Source organism: Bos javanicus, chromosome 1 (genome assembly GCF_032452875.1).
Source record: "Bos javanicus breed banteng chromosome 1, ARS-OSU_banteng_1.0, whole genome shotgun sequence".
NCBI classification, from domain to species: Eukaryota; Metazoa; Chordata; class Mammalia; order Artiodactyla; family Bovidae; genus Bos; species Bos javanicus.
In genome coordinates, this window is record NC_083868.1 from 56,795,052 (window position 1) to 56,822,398 (window position 27,347).

General features: G+C 41.0%; 1 protein-coding gene and 1 long non-coding RNA gene across 4 annotated transcripts in view; one reads left to right on the forward strand and one right to left on the reverse strand.

Moving 5' to 3' along the window:
* The window catches only part of PHLDB2 (pleckstrin homology like domain family B member 2), a 241,179-nt gene that overhangs the window by 20,482 nt on the left and 193,350 nt on the right, over window positions 1-27,347 (forward strand). For 2 of the 3 annotated variants that reach the window (XM_061390175.1, XM_061390336.1), the window contains exon 2: window positions 22,577-22,775. The exons of the other annotated variant lie outside the window; for it this stretch is intronic. In XM_061390175.1, coding sequence (XP_061246159.1) covers window positions 22,773-22,775 — 3 coding nt within the window. In that variant the 5' untranslated portion in view covers window positions 22,577-22,772. The remainder of the gene's footprint in view (window positions 1-22,576; window positions 22,776-27,347) is intronic. 3 annotated transcript variants of the gene reach the window in all.
* Window positions 3,410-5,648, reverse strand: LOC133231658 (uncharacterized). The gene is made up of 2 exons (XR_009731196.1): window positions 5,045-5,648; window positions 3,410-3,625 (listed from the first exon to the last, which is right to left on the reverse strand). It is a non-coding gene; the product is annotated as an uncharacterized LOC133231658 (long non-coding RNA).

The following is a 27,347-nucleotide window of genomic DNA, read 5'->3' on the forward strand; positions in this document are numbered from 1 at the left end:
AAATATGAGCACAATAAAGTTCAGAAATGGTACGGACCTAATAGAAGCAGAAGATATTAAGAAGAGGTAGCAAGAATACACAGAAGAACTATACAAAAAAGATCTTCATGACCCAGATAATCACGATGGTGTGATCACTCACCTAGAGCCAGACATCCTAGAATGTTAAGTCAAGTGGGCCTTAGGAAGCATCACTATGAACAAAGCTAGTGGAGGTGATGGAATTCCAGTTGAGCTATTTCAAATCTTAAAAGATGATGCTTTGAAAGTGCTGCATTCAATATGTCAGCAAATTCGGAAAACTTAGCCGTGGCCACAGGACTGGAAAAGGTCAGTTTTCATTTCAATCCAAAGAAAGGCAATGGCAAAGAATGCTCAAACTACCGCACAATTGCACTCATCTCACACTCTAGTAGAGTGATGCTCAAAATTCTCCAAGCCAGACTTCAGCAGTACATGATCCATGAACTTCCTGATGTTCAAGCTGGTTTTAGAAAAAGCAGAGGGACCAGAGGTCAAATTGCCAACATCCTCTGGATTATCGAAAAAGCAAGAAAGTTCCAGAAAAATATCTACTTCTGCTTTATTGACTATGCCAAAGCCTTTGACTGTGTGGATCACGACAAGCTGTGGGAAATTCTTCAAGAGATGGGAATACCAGAGCACCGGACCTGCCTCTTGAGAAACCTGTATGCAGGTCAGGAAGCAACAGTTAGAACTGGACATGGAACAACAGACTGGTTCCAAATAGGAAAAGTAGTACGTCAAGGCTGTATATTGTCACCCTGCTTATTTAACTTATATGCAGAGTACATCATGAGAAACACTGGACTGGATGAAGCACAAGCTGGAATCAAGATTGCCAGGAGAAATATCGATAACCTCAGATATGCAGATGACACCACCCTTATGGCAGAAAGTGAAGAAGAACTAAAGAGCCTCTTGATGAAGGTGAAAGAGGAGAGTGAAAAAGTTGGCTTAAAGCTCACCATTCAGAAAACGAAGATCATGGCATCTGGTCCCATCACTTCAATGCAAATAGATGGGAGAAACAGTGGAAACAGTGAAAGACTTTATTTTGGGGGCTCCAAAATCACTGCAGATGGTGATTTGCAGCCATGAAATTAAAAGATGCTTACTCCTTGGAAGAAAAGTTATGACCATCCTAGACAGCATATTAAAAAGCAGAGACGTTACGTTGCAAACAAAGGTCCGTCTAGTCAAAGCTATGGTTTTTCCAGTAGTCGTGTATGGATGTGAGAGTTGGACCATAAAGAAAGCTGAGAGCTGAAGAATTGATACTTTTGAATTATGGTGTTGGAGAAGACTCTTGAGAGTCCCTTGGACTGCAAGGAGATCCAACCAGTCCATCCTAAAGAGATCAGTCCTGAATATTCATTGGAAGGACTAATGCTGAAGCTGAAACTCCAATACTTTGGCCATCTGATGGGAAGAACTGACTCATTTGAAAAGCCCCTGATGCTGGGAAAGATTGAAGGCAGGAGGAGAAGGGAATGACAGAGGATGAGATGGTTGGATTCCATCACCGACTCAATGGACATGAGTTTGAGTAAACCCAGGAGTGATGGACAGGTGATGGACAGGAAGGCATGATGGACATGACTGAGCGACTGAACTGAACTGATATATATATATATATATAGGCATCAGGGAATATTTGTTTAAACATTAAATTTACTGTTTGAACCAATTGAGTTTGAGATGGCAAAAATAATACTAACAGCTACTAAATGCCAACATTAGACATTATCCAAATCAGTCTTCATAGCAACTCTTTGCAGTGATTACTTTTATCCCTAATTTATAGGTGATTATTTTTATCCCTACTTTAATTTAAAGTAGTCTCAAAGAGGTTAAGTTACTGGCCCAAGGACACATAGCTATTAAGAGAGAATGTAAGACACTGGACTTGGATTTCTCTGTCTCCAAACCTGTTATTCAAAATTTTATGTTGAGATAAAATATTTATTGTTGGTCATAAGAGAAACACCATGTAATTTGTTTGTAACATAAGGATCTTGAGGGGTAGAGAACTTGGTGTGTCTGTCAAATAGGGAAGAGCAGAGAAAGTCCCAGTTTTGGCATTCTCCCTTGCTGAATTTAGTCTGTAGCCATGACACTTCTGTAAGAGCATCTCAGGAAAGGCATTGCTAGTCTCCACTTCCACTATGTCAGGGTTTAAACCCTTAACACATCTTGCCTTCATTTGGATGTTGCTAACTCGTGCTCATGACTTAAATTCTTCAGTACGTCTGCAGTGAATTAAAATAAGACCAGATAGCAACACAAAGTGCTGAGCGAAACTCTTTTGAAACTCAAAAACAGTTTCTGGCAACAGAAACCATGCTCACATTTTTTTAAATTCTTATTTTACCTTATTTGGAGATATAAGAGGGACTCTGAAGACCCCTTCAACCAGAACTTAATGTTAGTAAACCTTTGTTGAGATACAAGAAAATGTTCTTCTATCCCAAAGATGCTAAATACAGGTCACATCAATAACTATGGTTTCCATTTTCTGGCAAGGTCAAGCAGAATTTCCCACTATTTTTTCTATTAGGAAAAGTAGCATCTCAGATAACAAGATGGGCTTTTGTGACAATCTTGGAAAATCCCATGGATGGAGGAGCCTGGAAGGCTGCAGTCCATGGGGTCGCTGAGGGTCGGACACGACTGAGCGACTTCACTTTCACTTTTCACTTTCATGCATTGGAGAAGGAAATGGCAACCCACTCCAGTGTTCTTGCCTGGAGAATCCCAGGGACAGAGGAGCCTGGTAGGCTGCCGTCTATGGGGTCACACACAGTTGGACACGACTGAAGTGACTTAGCCTAGCCTAGCCTAGTAAAGAAAGACAGAGCTAAGTTGTGTCTGACTCTTTGCGACCCTATAGACTGTAGCCTGCCAGGCTCCTCTGTCTGTGGGATTCTCCAGGCAAGAATACTGGAGTGGGTTGCCATTTCCTTCTCTAAACAATCTAGCAAACTCAGAGTTAATTTATTGGCAGATTTGTGTTGGACTGGAGACCCATCTCACACCAGTCTCAGGAGAAGGAACTATAGGGAAGAAAACCTATCCCATTTTCTTGTTTCTGGGATGTGTATTCAATTTTAGGTTTCCCACTGAGAGATATGTGGGACCAGTGATCCTGGGAAGCAGACAAGTCTGAGTCAGAGCTTGTACTAAAAAACTGAAGGGATGATTTTCCCCATCTTCAGCTTTAGTTGCTTCACCCTCTGTCACCAATTTTAGACAGGGTGGGGACGAGAAGGGGGGACCAGACGCCCCTTGGCTTGAACGTAGCTGCAGTGTTCAGAACCTTCAAGAACAAGCAGATTTGGAGACTCAACCCCAATTTGCAATCATTTAGTTCAACCTAGAACCACAGTTTTATTACAGCTTATTTTTTATTTCTGGTATGCTGGTAACTTGAAGTTAATCATCCAGACTGGAAAATGAGCAAGTGGTTCTAAAAACAGAGGGGCTATGTTGCACACGGGAGGGGATAAAGCTCAAAGTCTCCTCATGGACATCGATTCAGAAAGGAATGGACACTGCTGATGTAATTTTTCACACATGATGGGATGCGAGCAAATCCTTCATCCTAAAAAGGACAGAAACCAGAAGGGAATGACTGGGGAGAGTGAGTCACTAGCAGCTGTTAAGAATCAGAGACCTCTAGTCCTGATTTAACTCTCTCCTTTATCTGCCCTGGAGGCCAGTGGCTCTCAGACTTTAGCTGCATCTGAATCAGCTTGTGAGGTTGTTAAAACATGCATTGCTGAGCCCCACCCTGAGGGTTTCCAATTCAGCACATCTGGGCAGGGGCAGACAATTTACATTTCCTGCCAATTTCCTGGTGATGCCGATGCTGCTGGTTAGGGATACTGAACAGCCATAAGAAGCACTGCTGGAGGCAATACCCATTTCAGAATTGAGCTCAAGGGACCAAAACCAGTTTATATTCCTGGAAAACCAATCCAACATTTCTTTAAAATAGGGCTTCCATGTTAACCTGAAAGGGGCACTGATAAAAAATAGGATGTGGGGTGGGGGGCGCTGGTCAACATAACACACTGTCAATTAAGTGATGTCCCCTATTGCTCCCACAAGATTTAGCTTGGGACCAGAGCAGTGTGGGCCAAGGTTGGCCTTTCCATGGGAAGGCAGGATAGGTGTCAATTCATAGGTGCCAGACTAACATTTGAGACTCAAGCTCACCACTTAAAGCTATGAGCTTGTTCAAGTCAATCTAGCTTTTCTAAACTGTAGTTTCCTCAGGTACAAATTTATAAAAAATAATATCACTGATCTCACCAAGTTGAGAGAATTAAATGAGATAATGTTTAGAAAGCTTTAACACAGTGGTTCATGCATTATAAGTAAGTATTGCTTAATAATACTATAACTAGCCTATCATACCACTATTCATACCATTTTTACTGCTCCCAACAAATTTTGAGGTGTTTGTCTCATTTTCAAATATTGGAAACCAAGTCACTGAGAAATTAACTCTCTTGTACTTTAGGGAGCTCTGTGAAGTCAAGCTCTGTGATGCAGCTGGTATCATCATCACTCTAATCCCAGACTTCTGAGTGAGATCCGATCCAGACCCTCTGGACAGCCCTCCCCCAGAATCTGGACACACTCCTTGGGATTAAAGGAGGAGGCATTATTTCTTCAGGCCCTCCTGGAGTCTCTCTCTGCCTTTTTTGGCCCACATACCACTGTATGTAGTTTGTGTCTGAAATGGAAAATTTCTGTAACACAATACCCAGCTCTGATCCCCACAGACTCTCGAGTCTCTCTCTCTCTCTTTTTTTTTTCTTTTGGTTTCAGTTAAAATATGACTTCATGTGCAAAAAAGAAGCCTCACTTCCCAGTGCTCTCAGCAGATTCATAAGCATGGTAGATTCAAAACCCTCTATTTCCTAAGAATTCTAGAGAATTGATTTCACTTTTCTGAAAAAGGAGAGACATCCATCTACATGACCAGAGAAGAGGGAAAATTAAAACGACCTACTCTTTGGATGCAGGATGTGTCACTCTGCGAGCCCATCGTCTTCTCCTGTGCCCCTCGGCCAGCACTCGCATGGGCGCCCCCCAAGGAAAGGCAGGAGGGCAAAGCTGCCCTTGGCTCTAAGACCTTGCCTGTAACTGGGTGTGTTGTCCAAGCAGGCAATGAAAACCAAGGACTTAGAGGTTCCTCTCATTGACTCACTAGCGCTTTTCTCTCCTAGAGTGTCATCTCTTCAGAAACTCTGCCTAATGCAAGCCTAGACCAGTCTAAACAGGACAATGGGTTTCCTGATAAGTCAATGAATGACTTACGTCCTTGACAACCTACTCTAGTCTCCAGTGGCCTGCATAGGTTCTGGAGCCCACCCTTCTGGCTTGGATTCCCAGCTCCTCCCTTTACCAGTGAGTTGAGTGACTTTGGGCCAGTTTCTCAACCTCTCCATGTCTTCCTCATCCATAAATGGGGCTTGACTCTACATTGTAAGCTTTAACAAGGGATTAGTTATTAGATGAATTATAAAGTGTTAGGACAGTTCCTAGCACATAATGAGCTCCACATATGTTGCTATCATTACTGTCATTACTTCTACTGCCAGTAAACAAATGATTATGGCTATATTTGCTCAAGAAAACATAATGCCTAAATAGGAAGCAGTTTGGTGTTCTGGTAACAGCACAACTTTAGAATCAGACAAATCTGATTTGACCACTAACATTGAACTGAACGGAACTGGTTGCTACTTAAGTTGTGCAATCTTGGGCAAATTATAAATATCTTGGAAATCCAATTTTCTGTTTATAAACTAGAGATGGATAATAACATCTGCCTCAAAGGGTTGCTGGGAGGATTAAGTGAAGTCATGTTTGGGAAGCTCTTGGCCATTAGTTGGTAGCCAGGAAATAGCAGTTTGTTTGTTTTTTTTTTTAACTGTAAACTGGTCACATGGAAACTGAGCAAAGAAATCCATTAACTCCTGAAACCACTTGCAACCACCCTACTCCATACAACTGACCAAAATAACTCCAACAGCTAAGAGTTTTACTATATAATATATAAAGTGAAAGAATTTAGAGTAAAATAGTCTTCTGTACATTTTTCTGTGTCTGGTGGTAAACTTGGTTAGCTGTCTGGACTTAGAAATTACTCATTACTCTCAACTCCAACTTAGCCTCTCTTCTTTGTCAATCCCATTTTTGTCCTTGCTTCCCAGGTAGCTCAGTGGTAAAGAATCCACCTGCAATGCCAGAGACGCAAGAGATGTGGGTTCAATCCCTGGGTCAGGAAGATCCCCTAGAGAAGAGAATGGCAACCCACTCCAGTATTCTTGCCTGGAAAATCCCATGGACAGAGGAGACTGGTGGACAGCTATAGTCCATGGGGTTGCAAAGAGTTGGACACAACTGAGCACACACACACACACACACTCACACACATACACGTGTTGATATGGAATTTTGCCAGGTTTTCTAAGGGCACCACGATAAAAGTACTTCCCAACCCTCAGATTTCAACCTCCAGATGATGTTAACTTCTGTGAGTTGAAATGAAGGTACTCGAGGCATCACAAGCAGGGCAGTAGCATCTTTCAATTCCAGGGGGCGCTACTCCCACCACACTGTGCTCCAGGGACTCCTTTAATAGGGAATACAACAGAATAGGCACCTCCCAGAGTTGTGCAACAAGATAGCTGGGATCCCAAAGAGCAGGAAATAAAGCCCACTTGCTCAGACTTGAACTCTAACTTCCCTTACTTTTCATGAGTCAGATTTAGTCTTCCAAGCCTTAAGTTGTCCTTGCTGTGAGAGAACATGTTAATCCCTGGGTGATATAATCCAGAGGAGGACTTTCAGAATCACTAACCGAAAAGCCCACACAGGTCATCAAGCCAACACCCTCCAGTGTTCAGGGGAACGAGCCAGAGGATGGAGGAAACGCACAGGCACAAAGCATCCTCGCCCCTGGCTCCCTCCACCAGCAGCTGTGCGTGAAGTGCCCTAAATTGACCAATGGTTTACCTGAAGTGGTGGGAGAAAACAGTGATGCTGCACTCAAGGTGCAGCGAGCAAAAAAAAAAACGGATGAATCCAAACACCAGTGAAGGAAGATAATGGGAAATCATGGCTCCAGGAACCCTAATAAAGTGGCTGCTTTCATGTTTTTATACTTTCCCTTCCCCTACCTTATTCATTTCTTCCACAATAGTATAACAGACAGAGCTCTTTAAAGCTAAAAGTCATCCACAAAATAACTTGGTCCTAAAGCCCTCACTCTTCAAATGAGAAAATGAGTCCCAGACGTCAGGTAGTACAAGTCATCCAGGAAAGACAATTGATCTAGAAATCACTTAATGCCTTCAGCTGCCTTTAGAAGGAGAAAGAAATGTATTCAGGTCAGAGTAAGTGGTTTTGTATACTCTGTTATGTAGATAAAGAAGCTAAGGCTCAAAAGTAAGTGATGATGTGTCTTCTTTCCTGCTTCTTAAATCTCTCTGCTGGGTTAACAACCCGTGGAGGCATTAGGACTTGTGCTGACCAGAGCCAATTCCCCAAGCATTGAAGCCAGTAGGTGGGTGGGAAGACATGGACCTACTTATTGAGTCTTGAGGGAGAGAGGATCCCATCTCTGATCAGTCATGTAGAATTCACTTAACATTTCATTGTTGTTTCTTTTTCTGCGAGCACGCACACACACAGAAAATGGAAAGAACAGAGTCTGGAGCCAGAACACCAGGATTTTAAACTTAATACCTGTGCCATATTTCTCAATTTCAAATTTTCTTCTTCTGTAAATTAACGATCATTATATTATCTTTCTCATGACATTGACATGATCAACCAAAATAATTAAGCATAACTATTTTGTAAACCATGAAGCAGTGATTCTTAAATAATTTGGTTCAAGAACCTTCTTAAAATTTTGATGAATGCTAAAGACCCTCACCAAAATTCCCACATGTAAATACAGAATTTTGCATGTAATTTCAGAGGGTTCACAGAGCCTCTGAAGGGCCCCACTTAACATCTGCTCTAAAAACGCTTGTGAAATGTGGAATATTCTAGCCTGGACAAATGCAGCATTTTCCCAACTTGACATAAACTAGGACAAGGCATTATTTTATTTGGAAAGCCCATACTGAATTCTTACTAGGCATTAGGGGCTGCAGGGGCACAAATATCCTTGAGGTATTAAAGCAAAGACATCCCTTCAGTGCACTGTATCAATTAAGAAAGTCACCTCACTAAGGCATCTGGTCTCACAGTCCCTGTTTGGTTATTCTGATCAGACTGAGAATAGTGGTCACCTTGATTTGAGACAGGGAATTATAAACAAAAAAGTCAAGAGATTTTTTTACTTCTAAAGTATTTTTTAAATGAAGCATAGATGATCTACAATATTACGTTATTTTCGTGTATACAGCACAGTGATTTTTATATATATATATTCTTATATATATTATATACATATATATATTCTTATATATATTATATACATATATATTCTTATATATATGTATATATTATATACATTTTTTTTCAGATTCTTTTCCCTGTAGGTTATTATAAAATATTGCAGGTAATTCACTGTATTATACACAGGGAACTTTTCCCAGGTCTATGAAGGTACGATTTTACTCAGGACTTGATTCACCAAAGGATTTGGGTACAGTGTGAAGAAAGCTGAGCACCGAAGAATTGATGCTTTTGAACTGTGGTGTTGGAGAAGACTCTTGAGAGTCCCGTGGCCTGCAAGATGATCCAACCAGTCCATCCTAAAAAATATCAGCCCTGGGTATTCATTGGAAGGACTGATGCTGAAGCTGAAACTCCAGTACTTTGGCCACCTCATGAGAAGAGTTGACTCATTGGAAAAGACTCTGATGCTGGGAAGGATTTGGGGCAGGAGGAGAAGGGGACAACAGAGGATGAGATGGCTGGATGGCATCACCGACTCGGTGGACATCAGTTTGAGTGAACTCCGGGAGTTGGTGATGGACAGGGAGGCCTGGCATGCTGTGATTCATGGGGTCGCAAAGAGTCGGACAAGACTGAGCGACTGGACTGAACTGAACTGAACTGAATTGAAGTGGAGGAAAGCTGTGTTCAGTTTGGGATAAAGCACAATTCCTCATACTTCTGGTCTCATGGTCTGAACCCCTCATGCCAGTGAAAGGATACCTGTAAAAATTTGCTATTTTTCCACATTCACTTCTTGTAGATTGTTGCTACTAAACCAGCGAATCAAATATTACTGGTGATAGAACTCAAGATCGAAAACAGGCATTTTCACTAGGAGCAGAGGGTTTTTGTTTTTTGTTTTGTTCTAAATTCTTGCAGTCAAGGGTTTTAATCACTCTACCACTTTATAGTCAGTGAAACATAAAAAACTTACTTCCCTTATCTGAAAATGTAGATGATAATTGTGACTTCATTTAGTTGTTGTCAGATTAAATAAGATGTAAAGTGCTCAAAACTACGCCTGGCACAGTGAAAGCTCAGCAAATGGTAACCAGCATGATTATCATTGATCCCATTCTCAATAGCTATATCCTTAGCTACTGTCACAGGTCCATTACATTTACCAGCAATGGGAAATATTTGTTTTGTTGTAGCTGCTATTCTCCAGAATATCATTTTTTTTACAATGTGGCTACCAATTTGTCTGTAGAGGTTTTAATTTTTGTAATGAATTAGGCTTGATTTTCTAAGTTCTAGATTGAGAGGTATGTGAATTGAGTTTCATAGGGGAAGCAGGTGAAATTTATGAAGATGGGATGTGCTAAAAGGTGAAGTGTTGTGTGTTAGTCTCTCTGTCATGTCCTACTCTGTGCAATCCTATAGACTGTATCCCACTAGGCTCCTCTGGCCATGGAATTCTCCAGGCAAGAATACTGGAGTGGGTAGCCATTCCCTTCTCCAGGGGATCTTCCCGACCCAGGGATTGAACCCGGGTCTCCTGCCCTGCAGGCAGATTCTTTACCATCTGAGCCACCAGGGAAGCCCCAAAGGGTGAGGATTGGAAGGTAAATTAGAAAAGGAGAATCAGAAAGAGAGATAACTGATCTGATGGGGAGTGCCCAAAAGAAAATTAGGAAAAAACAAGAGCAGAGAGCAGCAAGTGAGTACACTTTTCTGTTATAGAAAGGACTTAAATAAATTTTTACTAACCTGAGTAATGTACAAGCAAGTTATATCATTTAGTTTTAGGGAATCGTGACTGGAAACTGGGTTGCAGGAATACAACAGAGTTTCTGCAGGGCAGAATTACAAAGTGATGACATTTGTTGAGGAGAACTAAAAGATTTTAAACATAAAATCTTATTGAGGGGAGAAATTTGGGGAAAGGATAGTTAGGGAGTTGGGGCTGGCCATACTATATTTAAAATGAATAACCAACAAGGACCTACTATAGGCACAGGGAACTCTGCTCAATATTATGTAACAACCTAAATGGGGAAATAATTTGAAAAAGAATAGATACATGTATAACTGAATAATTTTGCTCTACACCTGAAACTATCACAATGTTGTTAATCAACTATGCTCCAATAGAAAATAAACAGTTTTTTAAAAAGCCAACCCTGTTGAGTTAACCTGAGTTCAACAGCTAAGTTACCTATGTGTATATGTAGTTTGTAACAAATGTTTTTCTGCATTGAAGTCAGGTTATTATTTTCTGTAAACAGCAGACTAAGCTTATGATGCATTTGTAGAGAAAGACAGTGTAAGAGGCAGTTGGTGAGAGTCTGGTGCTAAAAAGATGACCTGAAGAGGACCCTTCCCTCTCTTAGACTAACCGCTACTGCATGAATGAAAACAATGGAACTCACCAGCCACAAGAATTCAGGGACAGTAGAGGAGATCTGGAGAGCGGCATGTCTACCCATCAGCTAGCCAGTCAGTCCCCCACCCACACCTCTGATCTGGCCACAAATACATGAACCACTGCCACAGCAATGTTAAGGGACCCTTGCTGAATAAAGGTCCGTAAAACTGCCAGGGATTTAAATGTCTTCCTGCAAACCTTCATCACTCCAAACCACCTGTATTCCTGGAGTTTGCTCTGCCTTGCCAGCTTACTTTGCATTGTTGAGCTGGACCTACGTGCAGAGATCCTCAGAGACAATGCTCAGATTCATGTCTGGAATGCTTCAGCATACCATCAAACTAACTCCCAGTCTCTTATTTGCCAGAGGAAGAGATTCACAAAAAGCCTGAGGAGCCCTCTGGCCGCTGATGAGCAATTTCTTGAGTCTTTAATTATGGACCAATGAAAACAATGCCTTCAGTGAACGGCTGCCTCCCTTTCACCTCTGACCCATGGTCAGACATGCAGCCGTGAGTGTTACCAGATGGAAATTGTTAGTGAAGAGCCAATGTAACAGGACTGTTATTTATGACCTAAGGGTAGCATTCATCAGTATCCCTATGGGCTTGACTTTTGTTTAGTGAGTAAGTGACCTTAGTATTGTGTGTGAAACCCTGTAAGTTTGGATGTGGCTTGCCCTGTGGAAGAGAGAGATGTATTCCCTTTAAGTTCCTTTAAGCATCTAGGTCAAAAGGAGGATGGGGAAGCCAGTAGAGATTATTAGAGCCTGGGGGTATGGGAGGGAACCCAAAGTCCAAATAAACATTTTCACTTCAGTCCAAAGCTTTTCTTGGTCAAGTTGTCAGACTCCATCCTCTCCCATTATTACAACACCCCAGAGATTATAAGGACAAGCTCTTTGGCCTCACAAGCCACTGCCCAATTTCATCATCTGTTTTTACCCGAGTCTGAATATTTTGTAGCTTCAGATCAAGCTTTTGTTGGAGTCTCATCAATATATTCCCAAATAACAGAGCCAAAGGGCTAATGGCATGCCGAAGCACGTTCAAGCATGTTCAAGGGACGGGGATGTTAGAGAATTGGCTTCCTCGTGTCCGAGATGTCTCAGGTTGAAAAGTGAACCTGTGAAAATTATATACATACTCTTAGGACTCTGGTTGGAGAAGGCAATGGCACCCCACTCCAGTACTCTTGCCTAGAAAATCCCATGGGCGGAGGGGCCTGGTAGGCTCCAGTCCATGGGGTCGCTAAGAGTCGGACACGACTGAGAGACTTCACTTTGACTTTTCACTTTCATGCATTGGAGAAGGAAATGGCAACCCATTCCAGTGTTCTTGCCTGGAGAATCCCAGGGACGGGGGAGCACAGAGTCGGATACGACTGAAACGACTTAGCAGCAGCACGACCCTGGTTGTGCATCACTGTCTATAACCTATTGCTTTAGAAAGTTTCCCATCAACCTTCTGTGTTTTGCTCCATCTTGAAGCTGTATGATCTTTAGCTTCTCTTTTCAGTGTTTGGGCAGATGGGTGAGAATTGATGAAACACAGATGGTTTAGTGAGACAGAGATTAAGAATCCTGCTGGGTTGAGTATATTTGTTGATTGCCGCAGTATCTCAGCAGTTCGAAGATGAATTCACCCATAAAAATCTATTGTTGAATTTTACTTACTTTATCTTTTAGCCTCTCATATAATTTCACAAAATTTACTTCATTTTCCAGTACTCCTATGTAGTATTTTAGAGAAAGGAGCAGAATCATCAATTCATAAATGGAAAATTGAGGTAATGAGAAGGACAGGCCAGAGACACATGCTGAAAAATCACTGTTTGTGGCCAGAGGCCCACATTTCCCTCAGCAGAAGGTGCTTCCTCTGGAAAAGGTTCCCATTACATCATCAATGTGTTTTTCCAGATAGCAGGCTCCTTTGGGATGTAGCAAGTTTGTCTGGGGAAGCATTTATCACCTCTCAGCAAGTATTTAGATCTTTGTTTGCTCATTACTTTTTCTCTGATTTTCCCAGTGTGTGCATATATGTGTAGGTAACCTTTTCCCCAGTGAGTACCAATTAGTAAAACTTTGTGAATTTAGTTTGACACTTATTTGTTATTATTTTTAATGCAAATATAAAATGGCTGTCCTCTGAGACTCTGTGACTCTCACATTATATTTTCTTTCCAGAAATAACAAATCTTTTGGCTCAGGCACACCGCCCCCCCCCCCCACACACACACACACACACCAGGTTATAAGACGAAGACTAAAGGAACACATTTAGAAAAATGCTTTAGAGCAGCGGTCACCAACTTTTTGGCACCGGGGACTGGTTTCATGGAAGCCAATTTTTCCACAGACTGGGGCAGGGGTTAGAGAAGAGATGGTTTCAGGATGATTCAAGCACATACATTTATCATGTACTTTATTTCTATTATTATTACATAGGCTCCACCTCAGATCATCAGGCATTAAATCCCAGAGGTTGGGGACCCTGCTGTAGAACGTACAAAACACTTTAGCTTCTGCTATTCTAGAACTACAATAAAAGGGCTCATGTTACTGTACCCATTTCAAGAGTGGAAAAACGTATTCAGAATATGAAATGACTTGCCAATATTACATGGTTCATATATCATAAAGATGGTATTGGAAACCAAGAGTGAAAATCTGACATCTCAGTGCTGTAAGTCTCCACCTGGAAGATGAGCAGAGGGAAGCAGTGATAAAAATCCTAGTCCCCATGGGCTAGTCAAGGATGTGATGGCCCAAAATCTATATTATTATTGTTACCATTCAAAAGGAGACTGGTCAGAAGAAAGTCTTTTTCAATGTGATATTGGAAAGTTCTGTAAGTTGCATTTTTGAAAGGATTTAATGTTATGTTTCTGATATATTTTTTAAAATAAATTATCTTTATACTTCTTGAGGTAAAATAATTTTTTTAAGGGGAAAAGAAAAGGAGTAGAAGGAAGAGAAGAGGGAGAAGAAAAAACCCTTGAAAGGATGTAGCATCTAAATGACAAAGGCTACACATTTCTGTGACTGTGGGTTCACCCCCAAAACTGACGGGCTCTTTACAGCTCTGTTCCCTGGGCTGATAAATGACGAGATCAGCCTGGTCTCTCTAGACACTGAGAATGACATGCTTCTTAGAAAAGTTTGTGCCAGGGACCCAGCCAAGTCTAAATTCTCTTTTTCATTTGCATTAGCATTTTTCTTGGTTCAGATTCACAGGTAAAACTTCCCCCAAGAGAATATTCAAGGTGGCTTTCTTCATCAAAGGGCTTACCTCCTCCCTGAGAACTAATCTGTTTGCTTTGTATGTCCACATGCTTCAGGGAAAGGGAGGGTTTCATAAATGAAACACCTCCCAGACCACCTCCCTCACACTCTCTTCAGAGGCCCCACAGCTCTGTCTCCTGAAGGGGGCTGGGGTGTGTGAGGAATGCAGTCTGGGTTTTCACCACAGCGAGTGGATGAGGCCAAGATCCCCTCCTCTATCCACTCCCACTTCTGCAAATCAAATACTTCTGATTCCCAGAGTATTTTCCCTGGGTTTAAGCATAGAAGCAAACAATGCAGTAAACAGGTAAGAAGCTACGTTTTTTTGCTGCATGAGTTGAATTTGTAAAGGTCTGAGAAGAATCCTTCGTGAAGGAGACCAAGGAAATTCAATGTTCTCGACAACGTCATTCAAAGTACTGTCTGAGAACTACTTTTAGCAGGATCACCTACAAAACTTGTTAATAAAAATTAAAATGATTTCCCAGGCTCTGCTCCAAAGCAACATAATAAAAAATTCTTGGAGTGGGAGCTCAGGAACTTCATTTTTATCAAGTTTCCAGTTGCCTTCAATGAACATTAAAGTATGAGAACCCCTTGATGACCCAAATGCCATGAGAACAGCCAAGGGTGCTGGAGAGTCCCTTAAAGTCAGAGCAAGTCAGCCTTTCAAGAAAGTTGGATTTTAGGAGGCTCTTCCTTGACTCCTGAGATCTCTATGAAGTGTGTTTCTGTACCTTCGTGTTTTCTGCCACAATTGGCATATCATCTCACCGTTGGATTGCTGTGATTAGTTTACTTGAATTTCTCTTTCAGGTAGAGACAGTAACTTATTATCTTTATGTCTTTATATATCCTTTGCTTGGCAGAATGCCTGCTTAATTAAGCCTTTGTTGATTAAACAAATAAACTTAATTGCTTTAACCATCAGGAAATTAGCAAGCAAAGGGTTTATGCTTATTCTCTATTACAGAACAGATTTTATATCAGACCAAGTCTAGTTGGACTTATAGCTTTATTCCTAATATCCCATAGCAGATGCTGCCACCAACATCTCTTAAGTTAGAAACTTGTTTACATGCCCCCTTTTCTTTCCCACTCCTCACTGGAAAAGCTATGCTGATATTGGGTGGCTCAAAGGAGCCAAACTGGCTTACCTAGAGAAAAAGTTGCCAGTGGCATTTAGCTTATATATACAGTCATCCCTAAGTATCCTCAGAAGGACTGGTTCCAAGTTCTCCTCAGACACCAAAATCCATGGATGCTCAAGTTCCTTTTTTTAAATGGTATATAGTATTTGCACACAACCCACACACATCATCCACACATATCCTCCTATATTTGTTAAATCATCTCTGGATTAGTTATTGTACCTAGTACAATGTAAAAACTATATATATAGTTGCTGGTATGCAGCAAACTCAAGTTTCTTTTTTGAAACTTTCTAGAATTTTTTCAAGTGTTTTTGACACAGAGTTATTGGAGTCCACAGATATGGAGGGCTGACTTTATTCAGCATAAAAGTGACCCTCCTTTTAGCCAAGGTCTAGGAACACCTGCCCGGTGGCACCTGACACCGTGACAGTCACCCCTTTGCAGGTTGTTGCTCCCAACGCACAGGGACTACAGACCCAGCAGAGAAGAGAAAGCCAGTGGCTGGGAGGGGGATTCCATTGCTGACTGTCCTCCTTCCCTGCTGAGTGCTCCCAGGTAGGATCTGGGAGAGGCTGAGTTTTCTGGGTGCTGGGCTGCAGGAATGCATTTCCCACCAAGTGTTTCTCTAAACATGCTATTAGGCTACAGAGTTACCCTCTGACTAGTAACCCTTCAGCGATGGTTAGGTGTTTCAAGAAATTAATAAAGTCAGAAAGAAACAAATAAATTTGATCATAAGTTCTGGGGCTAATCAACACTCCAGCTCCAGGAAACTGATGGCGATCAGATAGGAAAATGCTGGGGATGAAAGCACTGAGTGGCTTGGCACGTCTGGTTTGAGATGTGCTGACTGAAGAAGTGCCAGGACTAGAAATGTGAGAAGAAATACCAGGTTCTGGGAAGGGGCACTGCTGTCAGGGTTTGGGGTGGTTTTCATGGCTTTTTTTACGGTTTTCATCCTTTAAAAAAAGCTGAAATAAAGATGACTTGAAATAATTTTAGTCATGTGTATATCCTAACTCTGTCACATCCTTGATCATGTTAACTTCTTTTTATTTAAAAGAATATTCAATTTACTAGGCCAAAACTTCATAGTGTTTTTAATTTAAACAGAAAATCTTGCCAAAGCCAGCCCTAAGAGAAATATTTTCATTATCTGGCTCTTTTATCAACTCCAAAGCTTGGGTGTGGTTTCATTCCCCAGTGTGCCTTCCCTCTGTGCTGCTGGGAAACCAAACACGATAGCCACAAACTGGAAAAATACTCCTGATGGATTGGCTTCCACCTGCATCTGATGTGAGAGACATGGCATCAGGAGCGAGTTGCAGAAATAGGGGGACCAAATTAAAAGTTATGTTTAATAATGTTATGTGAGATATAAGGAAAAATACAAAGGCTTTGTTACAAGAATTCCTAATAATGATGATAATTACAGCTATCAGTTATTGAGCACTGACTATTGCAGAGCATTGCTCTGATGAATTTAGAGGTGAGATCTACCATTCTTCCAACAACCTTAACAGTAGGTATCATCATCATTTATAAATGAAAACAAAGAGCAGACAGATCAAAGGGAAATGACTTGACCTATCCTTTGCCAGTGGAGAAGGAAATGGCAACACACTCCAGTATTCTTGCCTGGAGAATCCCAGGGACAGAGGAACCTGGTGGGCTGCCGTCTGTGGGGTTGCACAGAGTCAGACATGACTGAAGTGACTTAGCGACAGCAGCAGCATCCTTTGCCAGATGCATGGTTGGTTCACACCCTTAGAAAACAAACATTAAGAACTCTGGTCTAATCTATTTAGTCAAGACAATTTTCCCCTATATACTTTCTATATTAAAAAGATGAATAACCATGGAAGAAAATCACAGAAGGGCATGTAGATGATAATTTAGAAAGACTAATGAGTCACAAAGTAAGAGTGGGAAGATGCAGAGAATGGATGCTGAAAGTGTGATCTGAATTTAATACAACTCAAAGCACTCTGATAGCAGAGGTGCTAGAGAAGGCGTTTGGAAACCCTAACATGATAACTAATCCAGATTTTTGGCAGCCTCGTCCAAATCATCTTCTAATTGTACATTTTTTTAACGTTATGCAATTCATGTGCACGGAAACTGGTTTGTTTGGGATGTTCCATAAGAAGGAGAATAGAATGGCCAAGAAATGTAATTATAGAGGATATAATGAAACTTTGGCTTGAAATTTAACTCAGAGAGCAATTATTTTAGATTTGCTTTTCTGTATACATAAATTAGCAGAATTAGTATATTTTTCTACAATTGCATTTATATTTATACCTTGTTGCTAAATGAATGAGAACTCAGAATGTACACTGAGTTTATGGAAATGATATTAATGTCTCAATTAAAGTATTTAAGTTTTCCTCATTGTTTTGCTATACAATTAGTTCTGAAGAGCTGCTAATGCAAGCTTTGGGACAAATTTAGCTCTTTTTCAGAGAAATTGAGCTCTTCTGCAACAATGCTAATGGCAGGAGATCCTTAAGCATAGTGAGTGTACAGTACAGAGCAAGCCCCTGAGCTGATGCTTGTGAATAACTGGAATGAGAAATCTCGATGACTGTTATTTGAGAAGGTGCTCTTAAAGAACTGTATGTGTGTGTGTGTGTGTGTGTGTGTGTGTGTGCTCAATCACTCAACTGTGTCTGACTCTTCGTGACCCCATGTACTGTAGCTCCTCAGCCTAGGCCCTTTTTAACTGTGGACTGGAAAATTACCTATATACTTGAACTATACAGGATCTGGGCAAGAATCCCCTTATTATGTAAACTTTCCTGAGTCCTCCTATTCTAAGTATCAGTTCAGTTCAGTTGCTCAGTTGTGTCCGACTATTTGAAACACCATGGACTGCAGCATGACAGGCTTTCCTGTCCATCACCAACTCCCAAAGCCTGCTCAAACTCATGTCCATCAAGTCAGTGACACCATCCAACCACCTCATTCTCTGTCATCCCCTTCTCCTCCTACCTTCAATCTTTCCCAGCATCAGGGTCTTTTCCAATAAGTTGGTTCTTCACATCAGGTGACCAAAGTATTGGAATTTCAGCTTCAGCATCAGTCCTTCCAATGAATATTCAGGATTGATTTCCTTTAAGATTGACTGGTTGGATCTCCTTTCAGTCCAAGGGACTCTCAAGAGTCTTCTCCAACACCACAGTTCAAAAGCATCAATTCTTTGGCGCTTAGCCTTCTTCACAGTCCAACTCTCACATCCATACATGACTATTGGAAAAACCATAGCTTTGACTAGACAGACCTTTGTTGGCAAAGTAATATCTCTGCTTTTTAATATGCTATCTAGGTTTGTCATAACTTTTTTCCCAGGGAGCAATTTTAAGTGTCTCTTTGTCATTTAAGTGGAACTTGGTGGGGGGTGGTGCAGGAAGGAAGGAGGAAAAGGAAGAGAGCAAAGCAGTTAGTAACGTGCAAAAGGCAACATTTCAATTTATATGGAAAGTCCCTTTCTACTCTTGCAATGTATTTCCGAAGTATTTATGGTTTACGGGCTATGGTATCTATTTTATAAACCAAATATTAATTCACTATGTAGTCCATGAGGTCCAAAGAATTCCTACAATTATGCCTCACTCTCCAAGTTGATCCAATGAGGATCTCTCACAGTATCCTAAAAAAGTCCAGCTTCCTGGAGGTAAATCTTTCTTCACCAAAACACTGGATCAACTGCACCCTCCCTATCTTAGAAAAAAATGTGAAGGAAGGGATCTGTAATGGATAAGCCTGGATGTAGAGCTCAAAGACTCTCAAGAGTACAAAGAAAGCACAGTTCAACCTTGAAGTTCCCATAGTCTTCACCTTCCCATAGTCCTGGGGCAGTTCAGTAATATGCATTTCCTTTAGATTTGGCAATTGTCCTGGAGGCAGTGGTAATTGTCCTGGTCTGAGTGCAGGTTGGAAAAAAATTTTCAGACCTGAGGCAGAATGAAAGGAGAATAAAGTTTATTAGAGTAGGAGATGCTGTTAGAACAGCAGGCCAGCTCAAGTGAGAGTGGAACTCTTTTGCAGGCTAGTTGACAATTTTTGTAAGGCTTCCCTGGTAGCTCAGCTGGTAAAGAATCCGCCTGCAATACAGCAGACCCCAGTTTAACTCCTGGGTTGGGAAGATCCCCTGAAGGAATAGGCTACCCACTCCAGTATTCTCGGGCTTCCTTGGTGGCTCAACTGATAAAGAATCTGCCTGCAATGCAGGAGACTTGGATTCCATCCCTGGGTTGGGAAGATCCCCTAGAGAAGGGAAAGGCTACCCACTCCAGTATTCTGGCCTGGAGAATTCCATGGACTGAATAGTCTGTGGGGTCACAAAGTGTTAGACATGACTGAGCGACTTTCACTTTCACTCCCACCCTAGAATGGTATGTAGGAATGTTAGAATGGTGTATGCATATTTTCTTAGAGATAAAGGATTTAAAAGTGATGGAGAAAGAAATTAAAATTTTCCTTAAGTATGAAGCAATATGGTTTTGGGTATTCTGGCCTGGAGAATTCCATGGACTATGTAGTCCATGAGGTCCAAAGAAAAGGACACGACTAAACGACTTTCAGACAATTTTTATAACCTCAAGATAACGATAAGCCAGAAAGAAAAACACCAATACAGTATACTAACGCATATATATGGAATTTAGAAAGATGGTAACAATAACCCTATATGTGAGACAGCAAAAGAGACACTGATGTATAAAACAGTCTTATGGACTCTGTTGCAGAGGGAGAAGGTGGGAAGATTTGGGAGAATGGCATTGAAACATATATAATATCATGTATGAAACGAGTTGCCAGTCCAGGTTCGATGCACAATACTGGATGCTTGGGGCTAGTGCACTGGGATGACCCAGAGGGATGGTATGGGGAGGGAGGAGGGAGGAGGGTTCGGGATGGGGAGCACGTGTATACCTGTGGAGGACTCCTTTTGATATTTGGCAAAACTAATACAATTTGTAAAGTTTAAAAATAAAAAAATAAAAAAAAAGATAACGAAAATTCCTACTGGAATGGTGGCATTAGGTGATTGGTTAGGATGTTATAGTGTGGGTAATAGGGTGGGTATTTTACCTAATATGGGGTCAGGGAACTGACAGGTTTGAATCTTGAGGCTCATGGAAATAGTTCCTATGGGGCTTAATCAGCTCCAGAGATTTTTGCCCTGTGACCTTGGTATAGGGCGCCTCACATGCGACCTTGGTATAGAGCTTCCCAGTAATTATTATGCTTGTTTCTTTCCAGTCTTTCTCAGGAAGAGAAGATAGAAATACATTCTGTCCAAAGATGCTTAGGCTGAACTCATTTAAGTAGAGGCACACCTCAGAGATATTGTGTGTTCGGTTCCAGACCAACACAATAAACTGACACAATAAAGTGAATATCTCAATAAAATAAGTCACACAAATTTCTTGGTCTCCCAGTGCGTACAAAAGCTGTTTACACTATAGTCTATTAAGTGTGCAATAGTGTTTCAAAAAGTGCACATACCTTAATTTTAAAATGCTTTATTGCTAAAAAATATTATCATCAACTGAACCTCCTGAGAATCATAATTTTTTGCTGGTTTGAAATTCTATGAGAATTACCAAAACTTGACACAGAGACATGCAGTAGAAAATACTGATGGAGAAAATGCTGTTAACAGACTTGCACATACCTTAATTTTAAAATGCTTTATTGCTAAAAAATATTATCATCATCTGAACCTTCTGAGAATCATAATTTTTTGCTGGTTTGAAATTCTATGAGAATTACCAAAACTTGACACAGAGACATGCAGTAGAAAATACTGATGGAGAAAATGCTGTTAACAGACTTGCTTCACGAAAGGTTGGCACAGACCTTCAATGTATAAAAAGTACAGTATCTGGGAAGCGTGATAAAATGAGGTATGCCTATATATTGCTAAGGAAATAGGAGATAGATTCTTAGCCTTAAAAATCTTATGGCAAAGCTATTAATAAGAAAATTTGGAAAGAATGTATAGTTTAGGAGCCAAAAGAAGAAAAGCCACCAATCAGCATAAAAAAGAGAAGACAGAAAGGTAAGCCAAGAGGCAGTCACACCAATGACACAGAAAGCTCAGACAGAGAGGCTTTATGAGAAGCAGCATTTGTCATAGGAAGTTCTGAGAAAATGAGTCCTCTATGAAGACAGTAGTTCTTGCTAGTTAAAGAGACCTCCACTATACAACACTAATAAGGAATTAATGAGTAAAACTGAACAATTATGATTTCCTAAATAAGGATTTATGTTCATTTCTTCTCTTTCTTTCATTTTGCATTATAAAACAATCCAAACTATGCGGAATATAATTTGAAGTTAATGCTCAGCTCTAAAACTTAGGTTTAATGTATGGTATTTCTTTTCTCTTGTTTTCTAACAAAGGGACATTTAGTACAGTATCATAAATCAGACCAGTCCTCTCTCAAATGTGAATATTTAGAGAACAAAGAGGCCAAAGGCATTTTGGTTCCAGATTACTAGAAACAGTTCTTTCATTCTCTGTTCATCTTTATGTGATTTCCTTCAATTATGTGCCACATTTCTTTTTTTCCTCAAAAGGATGCCGGCTTGTGGTAACTCCCCATATGCATCATATTCTCAACGTGCTGTTTGATGCCATCTGTTTAACACAATAGAAGAGAAATAGGAGTCCTATCACATCATCTGATTTTCCTCCAGAGAAATAGATGGCACGATTCAACTGGGCAAAGTCGTGGGTGCTAAGTCCTTCAACTAGTGTCAGATGTGAAACACGTTTTTACCCTGGTGTGGATGTTACATATTCCTCTACATCATTGCCCTCCCTTTCTCCTGGTAAGTGGTCTGGCTTTTAGCAAATCCAGACCACTTGACAAGCCCTAGAAAATATATTTTATAAGCATAGGAATCAGCACAATCTTGTGGAGAGCTCTGGGTTTCCTTGCCATCACCCAGCCAACCCACTTCCTTGAAAGAGTCATATAACTTCTCATTTTGAAAATAGGTATACTGCTATGGATTGAATGATACCTCCCCACCAACACCACCACACAAAATTTGTATGATGAAATCTTAAATCACAATATCTCCTAATGTGACCTTATTTGGTAATAGGATCTTAAAATGCAATCAAGTTAAAAGGCGATTATTAGGGTGGACCCAAGCTGATGCCACTGATGCCCTTACAGAAGCGGGACATTTTTTTTTTAACTTTTTATTTTATACTCAAGTATAGCCTATTAACAATGTTGTGGTTGTTTCAGGTGGATTGCAAAGGGACTCAGCCACATATATATCTGGGAAATTTAGACACAGGCCCACATACAGAGAAAACACCATGTGAACATAAATATGGCCATCTGCGAGCCAAGGAGAGAAGGATGCGATAAATCCTTCCCTCACAGCCTGAGAAAGGAGCCAATTTTGTCAACTCCTTAATTTCAGACTTCTACCTCCAGAATGGTGAGCCAATAAATTTCTGTTTTTTTAAGCCACCCAGTCTATGGGAGCCCTAGCCAACTAATACAGGTAATTATAGATCCATCCACCTCACCAGGCTTTAGTATTAAAGATTTCAGAAAATGCATTAAGAGTCCAATTCAGCTTCAGGGCTGATGTTGCCTTTCCTGGAACACTGTACTTGACCAGTTTCAGTGAAATTAGGAGATAATTCATGGTCTCATGTGAAATGTGCTTGAGCTCTCATTATGTTGTCCATGGCCTGAGAGTATCTTATACAGAGCATCTCTATTTACTTCCCAGGACTCAAGACAGGCAAGTTTGTCCTAAGAAACCCAAAGATCCATTCTGAATCCCTAAAGAAAACATGACAATTTTGTAGATGTACCTGTGCAAAAACTGGAACTGAGGAATCTATGGAGATTATGCTTTTTCCTAGGTTTTCTTCTGCCATCAGATCCACTCTCTTTTCCCTAAATTTTCTTTTGTTCACAGAGTCCCATAGTAACTCACTTTATGTTATGTGATGTCCACTAGGCCACTCACACAGCCTCTCTTGGCTACTGTTCCTATAGTGGCTCTCAGACTTTAGTGGCATCAGAATTACTTAAAACTCAGATCAAACTTGAAAAAGTGAAAGTGTTTGTCACTCAGTTATGTTGAACTCTTTGGGACCCAAATGGACTATAGCCCTCTAGGCTCCTCTGTTCATGGGAATCTCCAGGCAAGAATACTGCAGTGGGTGGCATGCCCTCCTCCAGGGGATCTTCCCAACCAAAGGATCAAACCCTGCGGCTCTTCCTGAGCCACCAGGGAAGCCTAAACAGTATATTATTTGAATGTTAAACAAGGATTATCTGTGTGTCTTTACAAACTGATGATCTATTTTTCTCAGTTCAGTTCAATTCAGGCTCTCAGTCTTGTCCGAATCTTTGAGACCCCATGAATCACAGCATGCCAGGCCTCCCTGTCCATCACCAACTCCTGGAGTTCGCTCAGACTCACGTCCATCGAGTCAGCGATGCCATCCAGCCATCTCATCCTCTGTTGTCCCCTTCTCCTCCTGCCCCCAATCCCTCCCAGCATCACAGTCTTTTCCAATGAGTCAACCCTTCACGTGAGGTGGCCAAAGTACTGGAGTTTCAGCTTTAGCATCATTCCTTCCAAAGAAATCCCAGGGCTGATCTCATTCAGAATGGACTGGTTGGATCTCCTTGCAGTCCAAGGGACTCTCAAGAGTCTTCTCCAACACGACAGTTCAAAAGCATCAACTCTTCAGCGCTCAGCCTTCTTCACAGTCCAAGTCTCACATCCATACATGACCACAGGAAAAACCATAGCCTTGACTAGACGAACCTTTGTTGGCAAAGTAATGTCTCCGCTTTTGAATATGCTATCTAGGTTGGTCATAACTTTCCTTCCAAGGAGTAAGCGTCTTTTAATTTCATGGCTACAGTCACCATCTGTAGTGATTTTGGAGCCCCCCAAAATAAAGTCTGACACTGTTTCCACTGTTTCCCCATCTATTTCCCATGAAGTGATGGGACCAGATGCCATGATCTTCATTTTCTGAATGTTGAGCTTTAAGCCAACTTTTTCACTCTCCACTTTCATCAACAGGCTTTTTAGTTCCTCTTCACTTTCTGCCATAAGGGTGGTGTCATCTGCATATCTGAATTTATTGATATTTCTCCTGGAAATCTTGATTCCAGCTTGTGCTTCTTCCAGTCCAGCGTTTCTCATGATGTACTCTGCATAGAAGTTAAATAAGCAGGGTGACAATATACAACCTTGATGTACTCCTTTTCCTATTTGGAACCCGTCTGTTGTTCTTTGTCCAGTTCTAACTGTTGCTGCCTGACCTGCATACAGGTTTCTCAAGAGGCAGGTCAGGTGGTCTGGTATTCCCATCTCTTGAAGAATTGTCCACAGTTTATTGTGATCCACACAGTCAAAAGCTTTGGCATAGTCAATAAAGCAGAAATAGATGTTTTTCTGGAACTCTCTTGTTTTTTCCATGATCCAGCAGATGTTGGCAATTTGATCTCTGGTTCCTCTGCCTTTTCTAAAACCAGCTTGAACATCTGGAAGTTCACGGTTCATGTATTGCTGAAGCCTGGCTTGGAGAATTTTGAGCATTACTTTACTAGCGTGTGAGATGAGTGCAATCGTGCAGTAGTTTGAGCATTCTTTGGCATTGCCTTTCTTTGGGATTGGAATGAAAACTGACCTTTCCAGTCCTGTGGTCACTGCTGAGTTTTCCAAATTTGCTGACATACAGAGTACAGCACTTTCACAAAATCATCTTTTAGGATTTGAAATAGCTCAACTGGAATTCTGTCACCTCAACTAGCTTTGTTCATAGTGATGCTTTCTAAGGCCCACTTGACTTCACATTCCAGGATGTGTGGCTCTAGGTGAGTGATCACACCATCGTGATTATCTGGGTCAGGAAGATCTTTTTTGTACAGTTCTTCTGTGTACTCTTGCTACCTCTTCTTAATATCTTCTGCTTCTGTTAGGTCCATACCATTTCTGTCCTTTATCGAGCTCATCCTCTCATGAAATGTTCCCTTGGTATCTCTAAGTTTCTTGAAGAGATCTCTAGTCTTTCCCATTCTGTTGTTTTCCTCTATTTCTTTGCACTGATCGCTGAAGAAGGCTTTCTCTTCTCTTCTTGCTATTCTTTGGAACTCTGCATTCAGATGTTTATATCTTTCCTTTTCTCCTTTGCTTTTCGCTTCTCTTCTTTTCACAGCTATTTGTAAGGCCTCCCCAGACAGCCATTTTGCTTTTTTGATTTCTTTTCCATGGGGATGATCTTGATCCCTGTCTCCTGTACAATGTCATGAACCTCCATTCATAGTTCATCAGGCAGTCTGTCTATCATATCTAGTCCTTTAAATCTATTTCTCACTTCCAATGTATAGTCATAAGGGATTTGATTTAGGTCATACCTGAATGGTGTAGTGGTTTTCCCTACTTTCTTCAATTTAGGTCTGAATTTGGCAATAAGCAGTTCATGATCTGAGCCACAGTCAGCTCCCGGTCTTGTTTTTGCTGCCTGTATAGAGCTTCTACATCCTTGGCTGCAAAGAATATAATCAGTCTGATTTCGGTGATGTGCATGTGTAGAGTCTTCTCTTGTGTTGTTGGAAGAGGGTGTTTGCTATGACCAGTGCATTCTTTTGGCAAAACTCTATTAGCCTTTTCCCTGCTTCATTCTGTTTTTCTACACATACTGAATCTTGGTTTTCCCCTTGGGTCAAGCATAGAGCTGTCACACATAGTAGATGCTTGTAAGTATCTGATCAATGAATGAATGAATGAATGATTATCATCCTTTACATTTGTGTAGTTATTTAGAATCCTTTCATTGCTATTATCTCTATCATCATTGTAATGTATGGAATTTGCTCTGAAGTCAAACTTTCATGATTCAAGCTGACATTCTTATGGCCTAGTAACAGTTATAATCACAAGTAAATAAAAGTCTAATTGCTAAAAAATTTCTAAAAGACAACTTATGTCTGAAGAACTGTAAAGGGTATCTACTGATCATGGTGATCACTTCTTTCAAATTTCCTTCTCTCTCTCCACTTGCTCTACTCAGAGCAAAACCTCTCACACTGCCAAGAAAACTTTCTCGGCACTCCAGCCCACATGACTCTCATTCTTTTCTATCATTCCCTTTTTCCTCCAAATTTTCTAACAGGTTCCTTATCAAGGGCTCTCCTAAGGCATGGTTGCCAGAAGAGTGTGAAATACTAATGTTTGGCCCCAGTACTGAACTTAATTTAGGGGGTTTATCAAGACTCCCCAGTAACAAAGCCCTCCTCCCAAGAGTTCATTCTTCTAAGAGGCTTTGCTCCTAATTTTGAAGTACTTTTATCAAGTCACAATTGAAACTATCCTTTCTGGATAGTCACTAACATATCAAGCTAATGTGATGGTTTTGTTGATTTTTAGTCACTCAGTCATTGCAACCCTGTGGACTGTAGCTCACCAGGCTTCTCTGTCCATCGGATTCTCCAGGCAAGAGTACTGAAGTGGGTTGTCATTTCCTTCTCCAGGGGATCTTCCCAACCCAAGGATGGAACCCATGTTTCCTGCATTGGCAGGCAGATTCGTTACCTCTGAGTCACCAGGGAAGCCTATTATGTGATGGTAGAAATGGTCATTAATTTTCCAAACATGATTTTATTTAAAAGCAAGAATTTTCTTCGACTTCTGTTATGCAGATGTATTCCTTTCTCCCCACATTCTCAACTCTCAAATTCTTAAGCACGGAAGTTTTGTGTTTTTTTTTTCTTTTTAATTTAGAAAAGCATCAAGAGAACTTTACAAGCTTTTCTTCAGTTCATTTCAGTTCAATTGCTCAGTCATGTCTGACTCTTTGCAACCCCATGAACCGCAGCACTCAAGGCCTCCCTGTCCATCACCAACTCCCGGAGCTCACCCAAACTCATGTCCATTGAGTCAGTGATGACATCCAATCATCTCATCCTCTGTCGTCCCCTTCCCCCCCTGCCCTCAATCTTTCCCAGCATCAGGGCCTTTTCAAATGAGTCAGCT